Source organism: Ochlerotatus camptorhynchus, unplaced genomic scaffold (genome assembly GCF_037179485.1).
Source record: "Ochlerotatus camptorhynchus isolate MF236.1 unplaced genomic scaffold, CSIRO-AGI_Acam_v1.1 ptg000633l, whole genome shotgun sequence".
In the NCBI taxonomy this organism is placed as follows: Eukaryota; Metazoa; Arthropoda; class Insecta; order Diptera; family Culicidae; genus Ochlerotatus; species Ochlerotatus camptorhynchus.
Window position 1 is genome coordinate 16806 of NW_027041112.1, and position 24213 is coordinate 41018.

At 40.2% G+C, this 24213-nt stretch overlaps 1 protein-coding gene across 1 annotated transcript in view; it reads right to left on the reverse strand.

Annotated features, from left to right (window-relative positions):
* Positions 1-9614: 9614 nt before the first annotated feature.
* LOC135714252 (GTP-binding protein Rhes-like) overlaps positions 9615-24213 on the reverse strand; it is a gene marked incomplete at its 3' end in the record, with an annotated part of 351688 nt that continues 337089 nt past the window's right edge. Inside the window, exon 4 of the mRNA XM_065237584.1 lies at positions 9615-9837. Coding sequence (XP_065093656.1) covers positions 9615-9837 — 223 coding nt within the window. The remainder of the gene's footprint in view (positions 9838-24213) is intronic.

A 24213-nucleotide genomic window follows, 5' to 3' on the forward strand; every position in this document is an offset into this window, starting at 1 on the left:
ACGAGGCATCCTACCCTTGACGGCTATCGCGGTGTCATCTGCAAACAGAAAGAACACGCAACCGTCTCCTAGAGGAGGGATGTCCGACGTGTAGATGCTGTAAAGCAGTGGTCCCAGCAGACTCCCTTGCGGAACACCTGCTGGGATCGGAAATTGTCCCGAAAGGGAACTATTCAACGACACCCTGAACGACCTTTGCTGGAGATAGTTACGGGTGATTTTCACAAGGTATGGTGGAAAGTTGGAGTTACAAAGCTTGTATATAAGTCCGTCGTGCCAGACATTGTCAAACGCCTTTTCGACGTCTAACAAGGCCATGGCTGTGGACTTGGATACAGCTTTGTTACTTCGGATGTTACCCGCACTAGCTGATGATTGGTGGAATGCCCCTTGCGGAACCCGAACTGTTCCGGAAGAAGAATGTCATGTTCCTCCACAAACTTGTTTAGTCGGCTGAGGATCAATTTTTCGAACAGCTTGCTCAGCGCTGAGAGCAGGCTAATCGGTCTGTAGCTTGACGGTAGTGAAGGGTCTTTCCCAGGTTTGCGGATCGGGATGATTTTTGCCACCTTCCAGATGCTTGGAAAGTAGTGCAGCTCCAAGCATCTGTTGAGGATGGCAGCCAGCAGCGAGTGCACCCTCGCGCTGAGATTTTTCAACTCTAGGTTGAATATTCCGTCAAACCCGGGAGCCTTCATGTTCGTACTGTGTTTCAGCGCTGAGCAAATTTGTTCCTCTGTAATCCGTTCTTCTGGAGGGACGGCACAAGGGGAGGCATCTAACGTCTGGACGCACTGCACAACCTGGTTCTCGAGTGGACTTGGGATTGTAGAGCCAAGCAAATGCGACTGGGCAATGTGCTCCCCAATTGCATTGGCCTTCTCTTCGTTGGTGATAAGCCGTTCGTCATTGACTCTAAGTGGTGGAATGGGCTTGGGGTGAGACTTCAGCACCTTGGCAACCTTCCAGAATGGTCTGGAACGGTCGTCCAGGTTCTGAACGAGCCGCCCAAAACTCTCGTTCCGGATTGAGACCATTCTGGAAGCGATCTGCCGATTCAGATCGACCATTTCGTATTTACGCTGCAGATCCCCAGTCCGCTGAAACTGGCGTCTACGAACATTTCTGAGCCGAATCAAGAGTTTGGTGTGGGAATCAATTGCTTGAAACTTACCCCTCACAGGAACTCGTCGAACGCACTCTTCGTCAGCCATGGATATGGCTTGATGGAGACCCTCCAGGGCCCGGTCGATGTCCTCCACTGTGTCGAGCGGTGGGTTGTCGTCGATGTGGCGGTCGACCACGCGTCGAAACTGGACCCAGTTGACTCGATGGTAGTCCTTCCGCTGGCACGGTGCAGGGGCCACGTTGTAGCCCAGCTCGGTCAGCACCGGTTGGTGGTCCGAACTCAGGTCGTTGACGGCAACCGGCTTGGCTAATCTGGTGTTTGTCAAGAACAGGTCCAGCGTCGATGGGTTGCCCGTCGGTGATGTGAAGGTTGGTTCGTCCGGAAACCAGACGGAATAGAGACCATGCTGGGAATGGTCGAATAGCAGGCGGCCGTTCTGGTTCTGCTGGTAGTTCCGCCAGGCCTCGTGCCGGGCGTTCAGGTCCCCTCCGATTACAAAGCGGGCATTGGTGTGGGTTATGATGGCAAGGTCGTTCTGTGATGACTTCAACGAGCTTAGGTACTTAATATTTATACCTGCTAACCTATCGAAATTCTCTACCAAGAAAGATTCCGTTTACATACGGACTATCACGCTTCACGCTCACTCGATTCAACTCATTATTGTTTCAACACTAACTCTATCTACTACAGTACGTATGCAGTCCCTCCCGGTCTTTGGTTCTCTGAACGAAAGCATTGGGATTCCGTTTAAACACTTGCACGACACGCTTGTGATCCACTAATAGAATATCTATTCTGACTACATTTCTCCTTCCGTTCGATGCTCAGAGTTTACTACCCAAATTTTCATGAGGACCTACCCAATGGGTAATTTTCTACAGCGTTTTTTCCGTGATGCAATTTGATGTGGGCACCCTTTATGTCGCTAATATAAATGTTGACGTCAGTTGAAGTCGTGTGAAGTTAACGATTTACATAGTTGGATATGCTTAACGGCAAATATCAGACTTAAGGGGGACATTTTATACAATATATAGGGAGATGAAAGTATTGATAGGGGAAATGACGGCTTCGGCATGACAGACTATTTTCGGCAACCCAAATTGAAACACTATTTTCACTGGATTTTCTTACGAAAACACTTCGCTGAATGCATGAATGAACGATTCTTTATGTTTTCAGCTTCAATTTGACTATATTTTTACCACTGAGAAAAAGCAATCTAGCAAGGTTTTCTTGAAATGCAACACACGCACTACAAATTGTAGCTGATTTCGAGTTGCCGATAATAGAACAGCAGATTTACATGCAGTTCAAATGGAACGGTTGCCGAAGAAAAACTGGTTGCCGACAATACTCGCTATCACCAGAGAAGATTGGAGGTTTGTAAAAGCGTTTCAAAACAGTTTTTGACAATTCTTTCGACTGAAATTGTTAGAGCAGCTGGCAGCAAAAGATTGTAAACAAACCAATACCACAAACGAAGTGACAGACGGAGCGGCTCGAAAACTTTGGTGACTAACCTGCTATTTCAATTTTTCAGTGTACCACATGGCAACACCACTACTACTGGATTGTACCACATGGCAACACTACTACTGGATTGTATTAGCATTTTCACCAAATGTATTAGAATGTTTTGGTTCTATCTCTTTCACTCTACTCAAAACTGAAATGCATAAAAAAATGACAAAATGATACGCACTCTTTGCACACTGTCAAAGAATCATTGTACACAAAATCAACTTTGTTCAAATCAAAACAAAAAAAACTAACCCATCTGGTGGATGATGGCACAAGCTTCCAAGAAAATTCTATTACAGTGAACCACATTATTTAAATGGATTTCTTCGCCAGTTAGTCGTCTGTCACTTCGTTTGTGCCAATACTGCATATGTGTGCGTTCCTTAGAGAAAAAGGCTATAGAAAGAAGGTCGCTGCTTAGGTTGCCGAGAATACGTAAATTCCCCTAGTTCATTTTACCTATCGTACATTATTTATACAATCGCCCCATCAGCGCTCCTGTTCTACCAGCGTTACTCCTACAACATGCCCTTTGAAAAACAAATAGATGTCATTTGTGGTTAATAAAAAGTAGGCGAGTCCTACATTATCCTTGTATTGCAAGAAGATAATTAGGCTGGTTTATTTGTTACTTGAGGTTAGGAAGACAGATGGCCAAAAATTGACAATAGGTCGAACGGGCAAAGTGTTTAAATGAAAGCTAGAAATAGAAAGGTTGAAGTGGGCAAAATGTACATGGACAAAGGGTAAAATGAATCGTTAAGGATCAAAAGTGCTTATCATCAACGTTATTACCCAAGGGTAGAAAATATTCAGACTTTCCAATAGAATATCAAGATCCTCATCCTGATTTATTTTGATTTTATCTCAATAGGCGTTTAAAACACGGTTGAATTGAAAAAAAGGCTTGATGAAACAGATGTCATAGATGTGCACGGTGCGGTATGGTAGAAAAGTTTAAGTGCTTATATTTTTTGAATTAATTACTTTAAATTTATTTATTAAAAGTTAAAATTTACATACTTGAACCACTGTCATCAAATATTTCTTTAAAATTTGAATATCAAATATAATACGTCTATACCTTCCTTCGGAAGGGAAGAAAAGTCGTTGGTCCCCGGTTCATGAGTTGATGGGTCGATAGGTAGGGTCCAAGTGTGGGAGCTGCCTCCCTGGCGTCGGTAACATTGGTGCTCAGCGCGGAAAACAAGATCGAAGTAAAACAAACTAAGGAAACGAATAAAAATGAGATGTGATGTAATCATCGACTCTGATAATAAGAGTCCTGCCAAGAGAAAATGTTGCGAACAAGCAGCACTGTTTGTAATTTATTTTTCGCCCGAGTAAACGGCAACCAGATTTTTTTGCGTTAGCATCGGACGACTTTCATTCAGAAGTGAAAAATTTCATGTCGATAACGGAGCTTCTGGGAAACAAAAACAATTATAGAACCTGAAAAGGTTCAAACAAGTGCTTGGTATAACTTATAAATACCACAATGTACTGAATAAAGCAAATACATGTTTTGCATCTAAAATTACTAAAATATTGCCAGTAATAAATGCAATACTTGTAGTTCACTGTCTGTTGGAACAATAATGTTTATTTACTTTGCTTGTTTGGAACTCCGCTTGACAGTTCGATTGGTACTTCTGGCTTCACTCTTGGCGAGACTCTTATTATAACATCGACTCTGGCTTCTACTATCGCCGGCATTTTAGGTCGAGTCCTTCCTTCCAGTTTTGTTAGATTGTATCATTGTATCATATTGAAATTGTAAACAAATAAATCTCAAATCTTCGGCACGATTGGCACAACGCTTGACCCAGCATTCGGCACAGATAATGTACTCCGCACAGATTGAGATGCAGGGGGTAAGTCACTCTGCCACCTTGTGTTTATGCTTATTGTGTTTCATGTGTGTTTTTGGGTGTCGGAAGGTGTTTATGGGTGCTTTATCGTATTGACCGAGTTGTCAAAATTTCAACCGAAAAAATAAAGTTACTGGCAACCATATCTTCAACCAAAACATAACGCTGAAAATGACAGACCCCCCTGCGATTTCTTTGCTGTTGTTTTTTTTTAAAGAATAAGCACAACCGGCGGGAGGATTATTGGAGCTGAACTGACCACAGTCTGGAGCTCCGGATATCAGAGTAAGACAATGAGAAGACCGCCAGCTATACTACTGACTTGCTGCGTCAGAAGCAGTAGTAGAATTCCATAACCATTTCGCAACTGTAGAGATCGAATATTAATCAGCAGCGGCTACCGTTCAGGGTAACTTGTTCGAAAATTAGTTCTGACACGGGCATTGTCCCTCTCGCTGCAGGAGGAAGACGAATGGGTACGTGCCACCCGTGAAGAAGGATCAAGCAAAGGGTGCATTTGTAATTAATTGGAGGGGCCGTGATTGGGCTGCCGCTGGTGAGAACCTGGGATTTACAATTAGAAACTTTTCCGTTGCGTTTTTCTTGCAAGACTTCTTTACCTTTTTAAGCATCCTGATGTCAGTGCTTTCGTGGATCCCAACCGGTTTAGCATTTCCTTTTCTTTGGATTGGAGGTTTTAAACCCAGATCAAGAATGTTTTTCTTTCAAGGCAGGACGGTTTTTTCTAGTTTTTTTTTTCAAAACAATGAAAATGTAAACATTATTTGCAGTGGTGCCAGAATTGATTAAAAAATTGCTCGTCATGTTGCGGAAGGGTGCTTGCAGTGTGTCGAAGTGTGTTTCTGTGGGTGTTAGCACAATGTGGCAGAGTGCCTTACCCCCTGGGGCACTCCATTTATGTGCATCATAGTTACATAAATTTACACTACTTTTTCGAACTGTGTAGAATCATCAACAAAATAAATAAAAGCTTTATTTGAGAAATAGAAGCATTATACAATTTCAATCCCATTCCTCAAGTAACATTACAAGTTTTATGAAGGTTTTCAAGCAGTCTACAAGTCTAAATCCTTATCTTCAGAGCCCTTGTAAATCCAAAATTGTTAGGTTCCTCACCGAGCAGAATTATGAAATCTGCATCAAGCCATTTTACACATAGCATAGCAAGTGGCTAAATTTTAAACACCTATAGGTTTCCTGATATTAGGTCTGTTTCCGTACTTGCATATCTGTAATGTTCTGTACAGCCAAAAGTAAAAGTATGTTCCCGTACTTTCTGCACCATATAATTATCTTACAGCAACCTACATCAAAAGCAAACAAGCAAGTACGGGGACCTCTTGTTTGTCTCCAGGATAACGGCATCCTATAAGTACGTATTGTTCTACAACCAATCGTACCTAACCTACAAATAGATTACAATTTCAATCGAGATTTTCAATCACCGGAAAAAAACATCTCGTTATTGCGAACCTCCTCATGCCCGTCAAAGTGGCGCGTGGGAGCAGAGAGTAGCTATACATATAGGTACATTCGTTTAGTTACTCCCCTTCCCGGCGAAATGCCAATTTTGCAGCGAAAAACATTCGCATCGCATTCACCTCCAGCTCAGCTGATGCGCTGGAAAACCTTTACCCCTACCGCCGCCCACCAGAAGAGTCTGGACCGCAACACGCAACAAGCGAAGAACGTGCCGGAATGCCATCATTCGCGTGTGGGTCGGGACCAGCGTTGCCAGGTCGTTTTCAGGGAAATCTGGTCCAGTTAAAATATAAAACCTGGAACATTCTGAAATGCTCTAATTAATTCCAACTACGAAATCCAACGAATGCAAAGATCTCTGGATCTAGCTTATCTAAGATACTTGGAACTTCATTAAAGTTTCCACAGTTTTTCTCAAATTCTCTCCACATCTCTGAATTTCTGTTGACTTACGTTAAACTCTCTAAATATTCCCTGAAATTCCAAGAACTTCTTAAAAGTTCCTGCAGCTTTTAAGGAACTAATGGAACCACTTCGAAGTTATTAGGGTTTCCATGATGTTCCCCATATTTTCAAGATGTTTTAAGAATTTCTCTTATGTTCCCGCAGCTTGTATATTAAGCTTCACTGAAATTTTTAGCATTTCCTTTCATTCCTCAGATCTTCTGTAAAGTTCCTAAAAATCCGCCACCACCCAGAACCACAGCACTGGTTGCAACAGTTCCATGAACGATGTTGCAGTAGTGTCCAATTGGCGTTATTGGAATTTAATAGTTTAATCACAGACAAACAGACGTAACTCTTTGAAAAAGTTTTTCTTGAAAACATAGTATCTCAAAACATAGGACCTCAGTAACGACATCTCTCAGGCTTCTCGCGGAAAACAAGCTTGCTCCCTAACTCGCAAACAATAAGGCATGGAACTTCTATAGAATGTATAGAAACGTCAAAGTGATCCGATGCTAGCGCTGCGGCGAGTAGTTCGCGAAACTTATAATATTCAAATCAATCGTTAAATGCGTGAACGAAGATACACAATGAAGAGTTACGTCTGTTTGTCTGTGGTTTAATCACAGACAAATAGGCATAACTCTCGTAAGTTGTTCATCGAACAGGCATTTAACGGCCAATTTAATTGTTTTCTAGTTGGTAGTACCGCCACCTGTGGCGCGCATAGTCAATTCTAGATAGAGCTGGAATTAGGGCGTAACAGTCTTTGTAAACCATGACTTCTCTTGTTGATTTCTCAGAATTCAAGGCACGCCTGCACAAACCAACATATCCATCGGGTAGGAGAAGTCTTCCTCTACTCGATCGTGATGTCGATTTGCCAGGGAGAGCCATGACTTCCGGTAAATCATCGAGAGAAGTCATTGTTTACAAAAGCTGTTACGCCCTAATTCCAGCTCTATCTAGAATTGTCTTGCGTTTGACGTTTATGAAGGCTGACTAAAAGTAAATTGGAACGCCCCTCGTGCGCCGCTAGCACGCCTCTAGTGTTGGGAGTCGAAAATATTTGACAGTGGTTTGTATACACTTCTATAAAGAACAACTGCAAGTTTGATCAAAGTAGTCGATCGCGTTCAGAAATAACGTCAAATGGAACTCGAAAGAAGACAAAATATTGTGCACAAACACCTGGAAAATCCAAAGTGGACCAGTTCCAAGCTGGATAAAGTGCTGAAAATGCCGAAAACAACAGTTTGTCGAGCGTTCAAAACCTACAAGAAAACCCTGAGTGTGGAAAGGAATCAGCGGACCTACGAAAAAACTGGAACCAGAAATCGTCAGCTGCGCTGCAAGGTGTTGAGGTGCGTTAAAACCAACCCCGGTCTTTCGATCCGAGATGTGGCCAGAAGGTACAACGCCAACTTTTAAGCGGTGTGGAACATCCTTTCCAGGAAAGGATACAAGTCGTACAAAGCCAGTAAACATCCGAACCGGCACATGAAGCAACACTCCGTGGCCAAAAGCGTGCAAGGCTCTTGTACGACCGTGTTTTGGTGAAACACAAGGGTGAACTTTAATCGATGACGAAACATACGTCAAACTCGATTTTAAGCAGCTTCCCGGTCAGAAGTTTTACATCACGACTGGACGTGGAAATGTGCCGGGAAGATTCAAGTTCGTGTTTGCCGACAAGTTCGCGAAGAAGGCTATTATTTGGAAAGCGATTTGCAGTTGTGGCCTGAAAACCATCCCAAGTTTACTTCGAATAATGCCTGAAAAAGCGTGTATTGCCGTTCATCCGCAAGCATAGGGGCAAAGTCATCTTTTGACCCGATTTGGTCAGCTGCCACTACTCCAAGGTGGTTCTGGAGTGGTATGCTGCCAACAAGATCGATTTTGTCCCCAAGCTAATGAATCCTCCGAATTATCCGGAATTTCAACCAATCGAAAAATACTGAGCAATTCCGTGTCCGTTACTGAGCAGAAGCTCATGGGCTCCATCAAGAGAAAGGTTCGAGATTTCGTTCGAACTGGAGAAATGTACAAATCTACTTTTAGTCAGCCGTTACACTGTAGCCATCTGTTGAGCACACTGCCCATCACAGATTTCTCAACAGATGGCGGTAGTGTTTTAGCGACGATATTTTACAGTGAGAGATATTCATTGTGTTAAATATGTCTGTTTGTATGTTGTTTAAGTAGCAGTTTTGGCTTTTAATTTTTTGACAAGAAGGTGAATCAATTGCAGTGATATTTTTAAAGTTGCATATTTCAAAAATCTGGGAAAATCTGAGAAAATCTGGAACATATTAAAAAAAAAATCTGGAGATAAACCTGATCTGTCCGCGTATCTGAAAATATGTTCAATTCGAATAAATATGGAATACTGCCAACGCTGGTCGGGATCCATGTAGACGAAAAGGCAATGTTTGTGTAAACAATTTGTGTCGATCCGCCGACCCCGATCCCCCTTTTCACGCCATATTCAGCTCCGCTCGGCAATGATGACTTGAAGGTTAAAAGGCGGAAGCGGAAGCTGACCTTTCCAGCGCGTTAGAGACAGTCAACCTTCTATCCACTATTCTGACGAGATGAATTTGTGTTTACGCCTGGTTCGTTTCCGGTAGGATGCTGCCCCGCTGATGGAGCCACTTGTTGGCGTAGTTTCAGTTGGAGATCAGGGAGCCGCTGCTGATTGAGCTGATGACGACGGTTCGCACTTTCCCATGCGTCCGAGAACAAAAGTGGCAGTAGTGTGGGAAAAAAGCTCATGGTAATTTTCCGACACAGCAGTGGGCGGTTCCTTCTGGGAACCGGCCGGTGATGACCGTGTGGATCCTTGCGGGGGTTCAGTGTTTGTTTGATGTTTACCCTCAACAACGTTTGGAAAAACAGCGGGACGATAATTTTTGCCCTTGGTCCAAAATTGTTTGGGCATGGAATTTGGGTCCGTTATGGCGGACCATCAAACGGTGCGAGGTGTGCTTTTGGCTCCTCAGGTCAGAAATGAACCCGTTTGTGACTCGTTGAAGACACGGATGGAGCCATTATGGTAATTGAGTTGTGGATTCGAGCACGGGCGCCAGGGACTTCTATCGTAATTTGATTCGACATTTAAAATGGATTGGACTTACCTCGTACGAGCCGGACGTATCCAGAATGTCCAGCGTCAGGTTGACCCCGCCGACGGAGAAGTGACCGTGGTGCATTTCTTCGACGGTGCGTTTGTACTTCGGCGAAAAGGTGCCATACAGGAACTGGGTGATGATGGAACTCTTGCCGACCTTGGCCGCCCCCATGACGACGATCTTGTGCCGTACGTTGGAATTGATTGAATTTTCGTCGTTTTTCAGGGGTCTGCAAAATAAATATAGAACGTTTCGTGTGTTTGAATATGCGATGCGAAGCACGGAACGGAAAACGTCAAAACGTGTCGGCTCTGGTATGGGACTGGAAATGATTAATTTATGTTTGTACGGCGCATAGACTGTGCCGCCGAACGTGCCGTTTGCGGTTCTAACGAGGGTTACTTGGTGGATGAGACTTTCTCGGAAGCGGGAATTTGCGCTTTAAGGGATTCGGGGAATGTTTCGTTTGGGGTTGAATTTTATTCAAAATACAAATAGAAGCTTCTTGTTACGTGGAAGAGTGACTAAGTGTTCACTGTTACTTTTTATTGAATGTTGATGGGATGGAAGGAAAAAGAACAGAGTAGCCTTATGGTTATTTATCAAGAATTTTGCTGTTGGATTTGCGAGCTCTTATGAAACTATTAGTTAATATTTCATGCCACTTTCAATCTTCAAACTTTGACAAAATTCAAAACGGCATTGCATTTTGGCAAAGTTTTGATGAAATCGGAGACATTCTTTACAATCTGTATACACTTGAGCTGGAATGACCTATAAGGTGCTAGGTCAAAAACACAAATAACCTGTTTGGTTCCAGCATAGCAGAGTCTGCTTTTTCTATGTCACATAATCGCCACATGTCCTCTTGAAGTTTTCCTATTAGCTTCAAATGATATTTACGTGGACAGTGTCCTGTTATTAAACCAGTGTACATACTGAGATCTCTCTTTGATAGTTCAAGAATTTTGCTAGTCATTGAAATGCTCGGATTAATAAACCGTTTCGACTGCCGAGCAATGAGAGTGTTGTTCCAATTCAAGACCAACAATTGAAATAGCCTTAACTCCATTTTGTAAACAAACCTTGTAAGGCCATTTTTTCGCGAACCGAAAGCTTCATTCGCAAACCTAAACCACAATCGGGTAGAAGAGAATTTCCCCTACCTGTTCTGTTTGTTTACAAACTGGAGCTAGGGCCATTTAAATTGTTGGTCTTGAATTGGTCTCCACTTTCATTTTTCCCATTTCTTGAACTCCATTCTAAGAGCAGAAAGTCCACAGAATGGTTCTGGTCCTCTAAATTGTTGAGATGATCCAAGCCTAGCTAGTGTGTCGGCTTTCTCATTCCCTTGAATTCCAGTGACCAGGAACCCAAAATAGGTTCACTTGGTTTTGGCAGGCCAATTTTTGGAGTGACATTGCACATTTCCATACAAGTTTAGAATTACATGTTCCTGATTTCAAAGCATTTAGTTCTGCTTGGCTATCAGACATAATGCAGATATTCGAATGTCTATAATTTCTACGTAAGCAAATTTTAGAACATTATTCCTGGACCTGTTACCCCTGCTCCTACACGATTATCCAATCTAGAGCCGTCTGTATAAAAGACAATTGATCCTGGTCGAATGTTTGGTCCCCCATTGTCCCACAAATCGCGATCCGCATCTACTACATTGTAAAGACGATCGAAGTGATATTTTTCTTCATCCAATCTTCATTTTGTATCACAAGAGAATCAATATTGAACCTTTTAGGATGCTCATATGATCACATTCAAGAAAGTGCTGTGACCGTTGGATCCTTAATACACTCCTTTCGGCTTCTAATTGAATAAATTGATGCAACGGAAGCAGATAAAGTAGAGCATCTAGTGCCATACTTGGTGTGCTGCTCATTGAACCAGTTATTAAAAAAAAAAAATTAAAGGGTTGTGTCCTAGACACGACCGCAGTATGACGTAGAACCACACAAAATTGATGTTTTTCATACATTTTTGACTATTATACTTTATCTTAAAATTTTCAAGTATTTCAATGTTTCGACTATGGTTGAATCAAAACAATTTACACATTTGATGGTGGGGGGGTAGGAGAGGTTGATGGTGGGGGAGTAGGAGAGGTTGATGGTGGGGGGGAGAGGTTGTTGAGGGGGAGGGGTGAGAGGTTGTTGAGGGGGGGAGAGATTGTTGAGGGAGGGGCGAGTATGTTAATATAATTGCATATATAGAGGTACCAGATATGTTTTACAGTCAGTTGTTGGTAATTCATCGAGTGGCAATATTTTTTTTTTTTTTGAAAATGTTGGCTCTGCATGTAAAAAATTAATTGTTCATACATTATTGGGGTTTTGCTTAAAATTTATTTCTCGAAAAACATGATCGTCATACATAGTCCATGTCTTTTTCGGGTTATTGTTAAGGGGGAGGGGAGGGGGTTGTTAAGCGGGAGGGAGTTTTTTATGCACGTTTTTACAAGTATCATTCATCACTGTGGTGGACACGCCGTGATCCACCTTTAACCGCTAACCTAGTCCTGCTTGATGCAGGACCTATGGCCACGACGTCCGAAGCGGTAATGAGCAGTGGCATGAGTGCAGCGCTGATTTATATCTTTTCAGGTTCAAGCAGAATGATGTGCAACCAAGTGGTATTCGTTTATGATGACTGGGTTTGGGAAAAAGGCTTATTTCATGAAATCAGTGATAAAATTATCATTTGTACATTTTCAAAAGTTTAATTATAGAAAAATTGGAAAAATATTTATTTCAACAGGTTCGTAATGTAATATCCTATCGATTGGCGTATTTGGATTTTAATTTAATCTATAAATGACAAAGTTACAAGCGTTCAAAACCTAACACTCCTTCACCACACATATTTTTTGACTTGCACCCCAGTGTAGTCAACAAAGACGTAGTTCTACGTCAAAAAAGTCTTTGCAGCCTCCCCAGCTTCTTCTGAGCTGATTTTTCATTAGTTTAAGGCATTGGCGTAACTAATGGCGTTGCCAGGAGGGCCGGGCCCTCTCCAGAATGATCTAGGCCCCCTCCAGAATTTTTGGTGTTTGTTTTCGACTCACCGGTTTAACAGTGATTAATAAAATTGGACCATCAACAAAGATTTTTTTAAATCCTTTATGTTGATTACTTTTGTTATGTTCTGGACTAGAAGAAACAATTTTAATAAATTATATTATATTAAATCGATGGCAATAAGACGTCTTCAGGCTCTACAAATTGGCCATGAGCCCAGGAATTTTTCTTAATCTTGTGGAAACTTCGTTAAACTTCAAATAGAAGTTCAGGGAAGATTGTAGAAATTAAGTAAACTTGGTAAAACAAAAAATTTCGTAGAAAAAAGGAACTTGGAAAAGTTTTAAATACTGTGTAGAAGTAGAGAATTCATTTAAATTTGAGGAGCTTCGTAGAAGTTAAAGGAACATTATTTTATTTTAGGGAAGCTCATTATTGATCGGGAACCTCTACATAATTTCAGTTTTTTTTTTTAGCCTCATGGACTAGGAATAGTTGTGGAAATTCAACGGAAAACTTTGTAGAAGATTTTCGAATTTCGTAGCATTTTGAGGAGCTGCGTAAAACTTCATATAAATGTAAGGAATATTGAAAAAGTTCAGGGAATTTTTTAAAAGTTCTAGAAATGGTTCAATAAATTTCTAAGAGCTTCAGGGATCTTCGCTTCAGTTTAGGGAACTTCGTTGCAGTTTTTAAGAGATCTTACTCTAAAAAAGCTCCATGAACTTTTTGGAGGTTTTGGGAACATCGCTAAATTCAAGGAACTTTCTAGGTGTTCAATAATATTTGTATATGTCTTAGGTGTTTTTTCAGAAGCGCAGAGATGTCCAGACATCTTCTGTGAATTTAAAGAAATGGAAAAAATATGGAATTTGTAATAAATTCAGGGAACTTCGTAGAAGTTGAGGAAATTTTGTAAAACCTAAGTTTTGTAGATGTTCAGGAAACGTTGCATAAGTTACAGGATATTCTTTAAAACATCCTTCCTAGACATCAGGAAATATTCGAAAGATCTCCATATAGTCCAAGACATTAGTAAAGTTCACTGGATATTTGGTAGGTTGTAGGTTGATCAGGAAGTATTCAAAAGTTTTCCAGCTAATGGAATCAGATGGAATGTTGAATGATGAATCTTGATATTATGGTCCTATTTGCACGCCTTGGTGTTTTAGCTATATTGTCACAAATTTGCACTCCAGCAGCTAAATTCCGGACAGAAATTTCAATTTCGGCATATACCTAATATGTATCAATTTCTTTCTTTTCGATGAATTGTATGCTCAGAATTCAGCTGCAGGATAGTTTGCATGGATCAGCACTTAAAAAAATCCGTGCTTTTTGTGTGTATTTTTTGATTACATTACCTGAAAAAGCTCTTTGCTCTATAATGTACGTGTAAATAATAAATTGATACCAAATGGGTTTAACCCAAGGGGTAAGTCACTCAGCACATTGTGCCGAAATTACATTCGGCACAGCTTGGGCACAACCATTGGCACACTTCGAAATACCTTCGGCACAATCTTGTAGGCATTGGATTATTGTAAATAAAATGGGAGCACTGCTGGACAACTGTCATTGAAGTTGTTCACAACATTACGTGCTGTTTGACTGTATTTTCAGGAACATCCTCTAATTGAGTATATCAGAGGAACTCAGATCAGCAGTTCACTTATAGATCTAAATTTGAAATGTAGGTTCTAGAGTTGGCTCAAGAGAAAAAGGCAGTTAGTACCGCATTAGTACTGTTAATTCAAATAATGCTGCAACTCACACAAAATAAACTAAAGAAGTCTATTCATCATCCTCTAAAGTCGGTCTCCAACAACGCTCCCCACCGGTTTCAACTCTTTCTGGCCGCTGATAGACCGATGCTTTTCACATCACGAAAAGTTAGGTTTCTGGTCTACCTTTGAGGACATTCTAAAGCACCCAAAAACAGGACTTTTATTACCCTATGGAACACAAATCACCGAAATTTCGCACACCCGCCACTTCCCGCGTCATCCTTAATCCGATTTATCTTTGCAATTTCAAACCAAAACATTCAAGGTGTCAGAAATACCGGGTTGCCGGGATGGGTATTTTACAAACAATCGCAGCTTGCTCTATGACCAGCACAATCGGTACACCTGCTGCACACTTGAGGCACACAGACAAAAAGAGATGAACCAAGATTGGTGTGCGGAGTGACCTACCCCTTGGTTTAACCACAACTAACTAAATTTAAAATATTAAAAACATACCAAATTTTGTAAAAATAAGTTTAATTCTATCTAGTTATAAACAGGAGCACAATCATGCAAGTTTCGAGTTCATTCTTTTCGATTAGAAATAAAGTTAAATCTTAATTTTGTAAGTAAGTTCTGAAATTTAAAAAAAAATGTTCTGGATAGGGTAGAGCGCAACTTCGTCGTAATCGCCCATTTCCGTTCTATCGATCAGAAGAGATCAATAATATCAATGATTTCACCGTGCACAAATGAGTAATAGGTTCGTTCCGATGCGTTAGTTCATTAGCTACAACATAAATCCTATTAGAGCGCATTGTATGAATATTTACGCTCATTGTTCTCAAAACAAAAGAAGTACTCCTAGCGTATCCCCTTTTTCTACGTTTATGCGTAGGACGAAGAAAATCTAATGGCGTTTCAATGCGTTTGGACGGAATTGAAACGCGTAGGACGAATTTAGAATCAAGAAGCAGTGTTAGATTTTTAACAATATCTCAACAATGTGTGACTCTTTATCAAATCCAACGGTACGTATGGAAAGGTGAATAAATTTAGCAATCATCTGTGACATATATATTCCATTTTTTATTCAAACCCGTTCAAAAAAGAGAGGTAAAGTGCGGGTTGTGCTTAGCAGGACGGAAATTATATCAAAAACCCTAAATGCTTTATAACGTTTTTTTCACTTCAAATATCAGAATCATGACATTCAAAATCCGGTATCTTAAAAACCTGATGAAATTAAATTATAACCTGATTATTCACAATTTTTGCCACAGTCAAGATTTTTCGAAATTTTTGATTCCTGTTTTCTTAATTTCTTATCTCGAACAATTTTTCTCTTACTTTCTTACTTTCTTATCTCGAACAATTTTTCTCTCGAGAAATGCTGTGAGTCTCAGAATCTAGGTAAGTTTCCTAAGATCTTGAATCCACCTTTTTTTATTTGGTGGAGTTTTTTTTTAAACTTTTGATTAGGTCAAACAAACTATTAGTATTAAAATTCTTATTTGTTTTTAATATTAATGTGCTATAATAATTTTGATGAAATGATTGCCCAAGGAGGATATTGCATTTTTATCCTACTATTATAATTGACCTTAATTCGTTGACTTTTATTAACATTTGTATTCGAAGAATTTATGCTTATAATCTATGTCAGAGATATCATTTTTTATAAGTTACAAAATCTTGAAAACACATGGGTTTGGGATCACAAAACTATTTTTATTTTAACATTAACAATGTTAAGAAATGTGCATATGCATGTACGTAATTAGTGGATTTGTTAGTTATTTCGACGCTTTTTAACAATTTCTTGCGTGGAAATATTTCTGATCGATTGGTGATAAAATTATTGAAATTGGTCCAAGAGCAGCTGAGTTATTAACGTTCAAAATCTTTCATAATTTCGTTACATGTTCAATTTCCAGTTTTCACAAAGTGCACCCCCATATAAAAATCATCCACGTATTCCTACGTCAAAAAATTGTGCATCTTGAGCATTTTCCTACGTCCAAAATGTATTAAATTTATTCTGTGTGCACTTTACCTTGAAACAGCCAGAATTTTATAAAATTATAATAAGAGATGAACTAGCCTATGGCTATAAATCTATACAATAAAAAAAAAATATATATATATAAAATTTTAAAATTCAAACTCCTAGAATTTAAGTTTGGTTTCTATGTATGAGATTTGACTGATATATATTTAAAATAAACAAAAAAATCTAGTTACAAAATTCATGAAACTTCCTAACTCTGAGAATTTTCTTTAGTTTGAGATCCTTACATTTACAAGATCTGGACTGTGATTTTATTACAAAAAACATGAACAACCGATCATTGCTTGTTCAAAATCAGTTAGCGCTTAAGGCTCACCCAATAGAGGTCCCAAACGTTGTTATGGAATAAATATAATCAAAATTAATTGTTTTACCATTAAAATAATAGTAAGCATCATTGTCATATTCTTGGTCACAGAAAAAAAAAAATGTACCCAAAAATAAGTTGCCTAAGACGCAATTTTAGTGAGTTTTTAATAAACCGTAGTTTTGCAAAATTAAAAAAGTGCAACAGGCCCCCCTTCGGCCCCCTCCAGATAAATTTTCATGCTACGCCAATGGTTTTAGGTCACCAAACCAATGATGCATAGGTTATTCTGGATCTTACAATCGTCAATAAATCCAGTGGATCATTTTAGGTTTTAGTCCCCATTTCCTACCAAAAGTTTTTACTTATCCAAAGAGCATTTGTTGCTTTACTGATGACTTGCTCTAGATGCGAATTCCAATTTAGTTGGCTGTCAAGAGTAACTCCCAGATACGTGACTGTGCTTGAAAGTTCTAAAATTATTCCTTTCAGTTTAATATTATTTAGGGTCATTTTTTTTATCGTGTGAATGGTACAACAGTTGTTTTAGATGGATTAATAGTCAATCCTTCGCTAGTGCACCACGATGAAACATAATTTAAAGCAATTTGCATTCTACTTGAAATGACCAAAAAAAAGCCAATAATCTCGAAGCCCTGTGCATGTCGTTTAACCCCGTTTTTTTAAGTCAGGGGAAGGCTTTATGTTTAGTTTGGGCGTAATGATCAGAAGAAGAAATCGTACGCGAAATCGTGGAATGTACGTTTACCAATAGACCGTTTCGATGAATCGTCTTTCTCTACCTATCACACATGCATGAATCGACGGTGTATTTCCCTCCCAATAATATGTTTCCCTTTTGCTCGCACTCGTTGGATTTGAATGGTACAGTAGTGTGCGCCGATTAGACGCCGAGAAGCTTTATAAGACCAGTCAGATGTTGTCCCTTCAAATTTGTGCGCGGCCGATGAGATCAACCCAAATAAAAGCCTCAATAATCTGCTGAAAAATTTACGAAAATTTGACACAGTCTAGTAGTAGTACCAATGGACCGAGAAAATCCAATCGTTTGTGTTATCATTTTCTGGCATTTTTTCGTTAAAAAAGCGCGAAAAAACTGGAAAAACATGATGTTAATTTTTCTGAATTCCTGCACTTTTTGCGATTTATGAGTAAAGTAAAATCAAATTTTGGTTGATCTCGTTGGCTGTGTAACTAGAGGGCTTTAGTCTATGCATCACCCTCATTTTTTAAATTCGGTTCGGAAACTGGCACATCGTGAAACAAATCTGGAAACTCTGACCGATCTGTCCCGCAGACGTTGACCGGTGCCTGCGTTCCATCGAGGAGGCGATATCCCGGACCAGGGAACAACACGTGCCAGTATCCAGACAGGTGAGCAATACGCTGAACCTTGATAGAATTACCAAAGATCTCAACAGACTCCGCAACTTCATCTGAAGGCAATACCAGCGCTCTGGTTTACGTGTCTTGAAGACCCATTGCAATCGTCAAAAGCCATCCAAGCCAGGATGATGAACCTCAGAAATCAAGATTTTGCTAACAAGATCCGGTCTCTCCCAGAAATAAGCCAAGACCCATTCCACCACTGACCCCAGTGGTTCATCTGATAGCTCCTGAAGAGAACGCTGCCGCGATTGGTAAACACTTCGTCAGCTCCCATAATCTCGGACAAAACATCGTCAGCCCTCATGAATCTGAGGTTGCTAGAAATGCAACCAATCTTCATCAGATTCCTAACATTTTTCCAGAGGAATCCAAGATTACGGCTGACGAACTGTTGGCCTTTATCAAATCATCTAAAAACAGGTTTAGACAACATCTTGAATCTGGAACTCAAACACTTGAGTTCCAGATTCTACAACCATCTGGCACTGATTTTTAATCAGTGCCTCAGACTTGGCTACTTCCCCTCGTGTTGGAGCTTGAGCTTGAGCTTGAGCTTGATTGACCGCCCACGGTTGCTACTCTGTTACTGCCAGATCAGCTGTAATTACACAGAGAACCAATAGACGATGCTTGGGACTAGCAATCATCCTCAATGTGTAAAAACTGGTGATCTTAAATTAGGCAATACCAGCGCCGGCCGCGCCCGAACACAGGTCAAGAAAGGAATGGGAAGGATTGTGTTGACATGACACTCGCTTTGATGGAAGCCGAGAACACCTCTGCACTTCCACGAGGAATCACTGGGATGTTGGATAAGAGGGTTGGGTTTGCAGCAGGGTTCGTTTTGGTAAACGATAAGCTGAATTGATGTCCTAACGATCATATAACGCGAAGGAGCTTGGGACTAAACCCACGGTCTTCTGCTCAGTAAGCAAAAACGTTTGCCACTAGGCAGACGAGCACCTTTTTAATCACCGAGTTGCTGTTATTACCATGTAGTCATATACGAAAAAGTACTACGGCTTTCATTAAGTTCCATTTTCACGCGACGTTCAATGACAGGGTCCTATCCAGGATTACATCTAAAAAATCCAAATCTGGCCAACGCCCACCTAAACCTGTTCTAATCCACCTGAAATGACAAACGAATGGAAGACTTTGACTACCCAGCCATGCAATAGTCTCATTCCGTGCATTATGGCAACTTGATGATTCTATTGCGCATATCTTTTGGCACCACCCAGGGGAGACTTGGTCCTGTACCCAATACTTAACTTATCTCCATTCCACTCAGCTACTCGCAATTTCTTGTGATATAGTGGGCGGAATATTGTTATATGAGACAATTCAATGCAGACGTCTTTCCAAATTTTGGCAGATCGACAGATAATTGGTGAGTTACCACGATAGTTGCTATTCGACAACTCGACAACGTCCCATCGTCAACGCCTGCTATGAGAATTTTCCATTGCAGACGCCAACGAAATGACGTTCAAGTTATCGACGAATCAGCTTTCTCTCAGGGTTATCAAAACTGTTCGAAAGAGCAGTCTACCACTAAACAACATCTTACTCGAGGAACAGCTTGGTTTTCGGAAAGGTCATTCGACCGTCCACCAGCTGACTCGAGTGACAAACATTCTCAGACGGAACAAGTCTGTTTCGAAAACATCTGCCATGGCGTTGTTGGACGTTGAAAAAGCGTTCGACATTGTCTGGCATGATGGCCTGCTGTTCAAATTACAGCAGTACGGTCTTCCAATCTTCCTAGTGAAAATAATAAACAACTATCTATCAGACAGGACGTTCCGAGTTTCTCTGAATGGCATCACATCGGATGTTTCCAACATCGGTGCCGGGGTTCCACAAGGAAGCATCCTTGGCCCCATCCTATTCAACCTGTTCACCTCCGATATGCCGGCTCTCCCTGATGGTGGATCGTTGTCTCTGTTCGCAGATGACACATCCATCGTCTACAAGGGTAGGGTCATCGGAGCTCTGACTGCCAAGCTTCAGAGAGGCCTGGACGTCCTGTCTGATTATTTCAACAGCTGGAAGACCCATATTTCCACACTCAAAATCTCCCAGACTTGTTCCGTCTGAAAATAATAAGAACTGCTTAAACGGCTTAGTGGTGGAATGGTTCAAAGAGGTCGTATACCTCGGGCTAACACTAGACAGCAAGCTTCATTTCAGGGAGCACGTTGACAAAACCAAAACCAAGTGCAACATCTTGATAAGATCGTTGTATCCACTCATCAACAGGAGGTCTACCCTGTTTCTGAAAAATAAGCTTGTTTTCTACAAACAAATCATCCTTCCCGTAATAGAATACGGGATGCCAATCTGGGAGAGTTGCGCTAAATGTCATCACCTCAAACTCCAAACGATCCAAAACAAGATCCTGATTATGGATTTTTGATTATTGAATTATGATTTGAACTGCAATTCAAACTAGCAATTGCTGTTCAATTGAGCAGTGCAGAAACTGAGACCAATAAACATAAAAATATTCATTGAGGCCTAGTATATCTATGAATAATATCAAAAACGAGATTATACTGTGTAACAAAGGTTCTATTCAATGTGGGTTTTATAAGCTGAAAGGGCCTCTCTATATTGATCCCATTGATTTGTTATTTTTGCCCGGTTAAATAGTTTCCGGGCTTTCTTCGAAGTTTCTGTAAGGTACATCTCTATTGGTAGAACGTTCCTTTGCAGGACAGCTATCGTAATACACCTGCTGTATTAAGTCAGAGATTTGTTGAGAATTGTTGTCAAGCTCAATGTATGTTTTTGAACATTCTCTCAAGCTGTTTACTCCAACTATAAGTTTTGATTTATAGTTAGTTTTCCTGGGATCTCTTACTTTTTCAAGGAGCTGTTGATTTACTTCATAATCAAATACGATTTTCTTGTGATCAGACAAAGATTCTTTGCCCAATACATGGCAATTCTTAATTTTATCAGAAATAGAAAGACTGCACAATGTTATAACAAGAAATTCTTGCCCAATTGCATTTATAAAAGTTGGATCAACCCCCTTATTACATATACCTATTTCGTACCCCCTTATTACATATACCTATACCTAGTGGTTGCGGAGTAATCTCTATTAAAATGTTGTGATTTTCCGAATTAAATGTGAAAACTTGCCTGTGCTCGCTCATCTGGTCATATATCATAACCATACTTTCAATTCATTTTCTTAAGATAGGTTTTTCAATATGTGAAAGAAATTTTAGGTCAAAATCTAGAAAAACAGCAAAACCCGCACTGCATGAAAAATGCAATTTTTTGATAATTTGCATACGCTAAGCTATTAAAAAAAAATCGGGTAAGGGCATTTTAAGATATTTGGAAATTTTTACATTTTATTCGACTATTTACTTAAAATACAGAAAAACATTTCTATTTATTTTAAAAGATATTATATTTCTCTACAACTTTGTCTAACACGTCATTTCGATCAGCAATGCCGTTTCCGTGCTACAATTTTTTTGAAAAATTTACAGAACTAGTTCATCGATCCTACTTATTTTTATTCCTAACACCCATTGACTTTATATGATCTTCAACGTAAAGTGATTCGTCCAACTCCATTTTCACTGCGTCAAAAGCAAACATAGATTTATTGTGAAATGTTCCTACGTCGTCAGTTTTTGCAAAATTCGCAAACTTCTCCTGTCACGATTTTTGCTTATTGCTGTAGTTTTCTTTATAGCCTCTCGACACTCGACGCCTCCCGGACTAAATCAGATTTCATTCAACCGTCTCGATTTCACCATCGAGAGATGTGTTTTGACGCCCCACCCATGCGACTCACCTCTAACAATTGGGGATGGGGGATCGATGGGAAATACCATCCAGTTTCCCACGTTTTTTCCCGCAGCACCCGAGCAGGGGCAAGAGGCTGAGAAGGAATCACGTCCTAGAAAAGTTTCCCCGCTGTAAAACGATTGCGCTCCCGGAATACAACACGGAGCAGGAATTTAACATCCCCTGGAGCGACGTGCTGGACGAGGAGCACCTTCCTGTTGGAGGAAACTTTCCGCTCGGTGAATTGTATAAATAAAAGTTTAAGTGCCAATCTCACCTGCCTGCTTCCCTGCTGCTTGGGTCCATTTGCCCGACGTGGTGTCGTTGCTGATGATGCTTTTCGCTTTAAAAATAGCACCAACCAACAACTGATACGTGCGCTATAGGGCCGTTCAATCTTACTCAGTGGCTGAGTAAATTTGTATTGCAATCTCGTTTTTTGTTTCTTAAGGAAAGATTACTTAGTTTTCTTAAACATTGGGTCAGATTAACCCCATTTTTTTTTCGAAAACTGAGTAATATTTACGTGAGACAAACAGAGATGGCAATACAAACTAACTCAGTCCCTGGATAAAATTGAACGGCCGTGTACACTAGGGTGTTTCATTTTATACAAAGGTGATTTATTTCTGATAGATCACCATACAGTTCGGTTCATTACCTCAACATAAGAGCCTTTGTAAAAAATGGAAAAGATTGATGAAGGCTTTCGTGTGTTCAAGGTTGTCATGAAAGGACTGCCCAGTGGTGAATCCCTGGATCAGATCAAAGATGAACTGGCAAAATTACTTGGAGTTGTGCCACTCCAAGTAATCAAAATGAAAATGAAATCCCGTCCTGGCGATTCGCGCAACGGGATTTCTAATGATTTTTATTTAGTTCACTTCAAGTCTAGTGAACTAAACAACCTTAAGGCCTTAGAAAAAGCTAGCCTTATGCTCCATGTCCGAGTGAAGTGGGAACACTTCAGGAAGACTGGAGGAAATTTTCAAAACCTCACTCAGTGCCGTAAGTGCCAGGGATGGGGTCACGGAACTAAAAATTGCTACATGCCAGCTAAATGCATGAATTGTGGTGATTCCTCTCACGCAAAGGACGACTGTCCTGTGAAGGAAGATCCTAAGAAATTTAAATGTTCAAATTGTGGTGAAAACCACAAATCCAATTTTTGGGAATGCGATCCTACAATCTCGTTCTAACCGGCAGGTAGGAAACGCTCCACGTTTCCGAACAGGTACAAATTCCTCTGCTGTTAACAACGGTCAGCGAGGAACAAATTCTACATTCGTACCCGTAGGTACAAATATCACCTCTGCTTCAAATGTTTCATCTATACCTACTCCCCTCGCTGCCAACAATGTTCAGCGAGTTAATGGAGCTACCTATGCTGCTATTGCAGCGGGTAGAAATCAAAATACTAACCAACGTTCTAACGGAAATTTTGACAATTTTGACTTAGGAAGCATTACTGCCCCTAAAATGGAATTTTTACAGAATTCATTAATTGACATGATTTCTGATATGCTTAAATCTAACTCCATGTTTGATGCTATTCAAACTGGAGTAAAATTTGCTAATAATATTGTCATTACTTTAAAATTCAGTAATGGATTTTAAAGCATTAAACATTTTAAATTGGAATGCTCGATCTCTTAAAGATAATGAAGACGAGCTATTTAATTTTTTGAGAGTTCATAACGTGCATATTGCCGTTATAACTGAAACGTTCCTTAAACTTGACCATAAGGTTAAGAAGGACGCAAATTACTTGATTTATAGAAATGATCGTCTTGATGGACCCTGTGGTGGCGTTGCCATCATTATTCATAGACGAATCAAGCATAAAATTCTTTCTTCATTTGAAACCAAAGTTTTTGAAACTTTGGGAGTTTCTGTTGAAACAAAATTTGGACAACTTACGTTTATAGCTGCCTATTTGCCATTCCAATGCGTAGGCCAGCAAAAGAATTTTCTCAAGAGTGACCTCCAGAAACTTACCCGTCATAGGTCTAAATTCTTCATTATTGGTGATTTTAATGCAAAACACCGCTCATGGAATAATGCTCAAAGCAATTCCAATGGTAACATTCTGTTTGATGATTGTTCTGCAGGTTATTACACTATTCAATATCCAAACAGCCCAACATGCTTTTCTTCTGCAAGAAATCTCTCAACTATTGATTTGGTCTTAACTGATTCATGTTAACTTTGTAGCCAATTGGTTACCCATGCT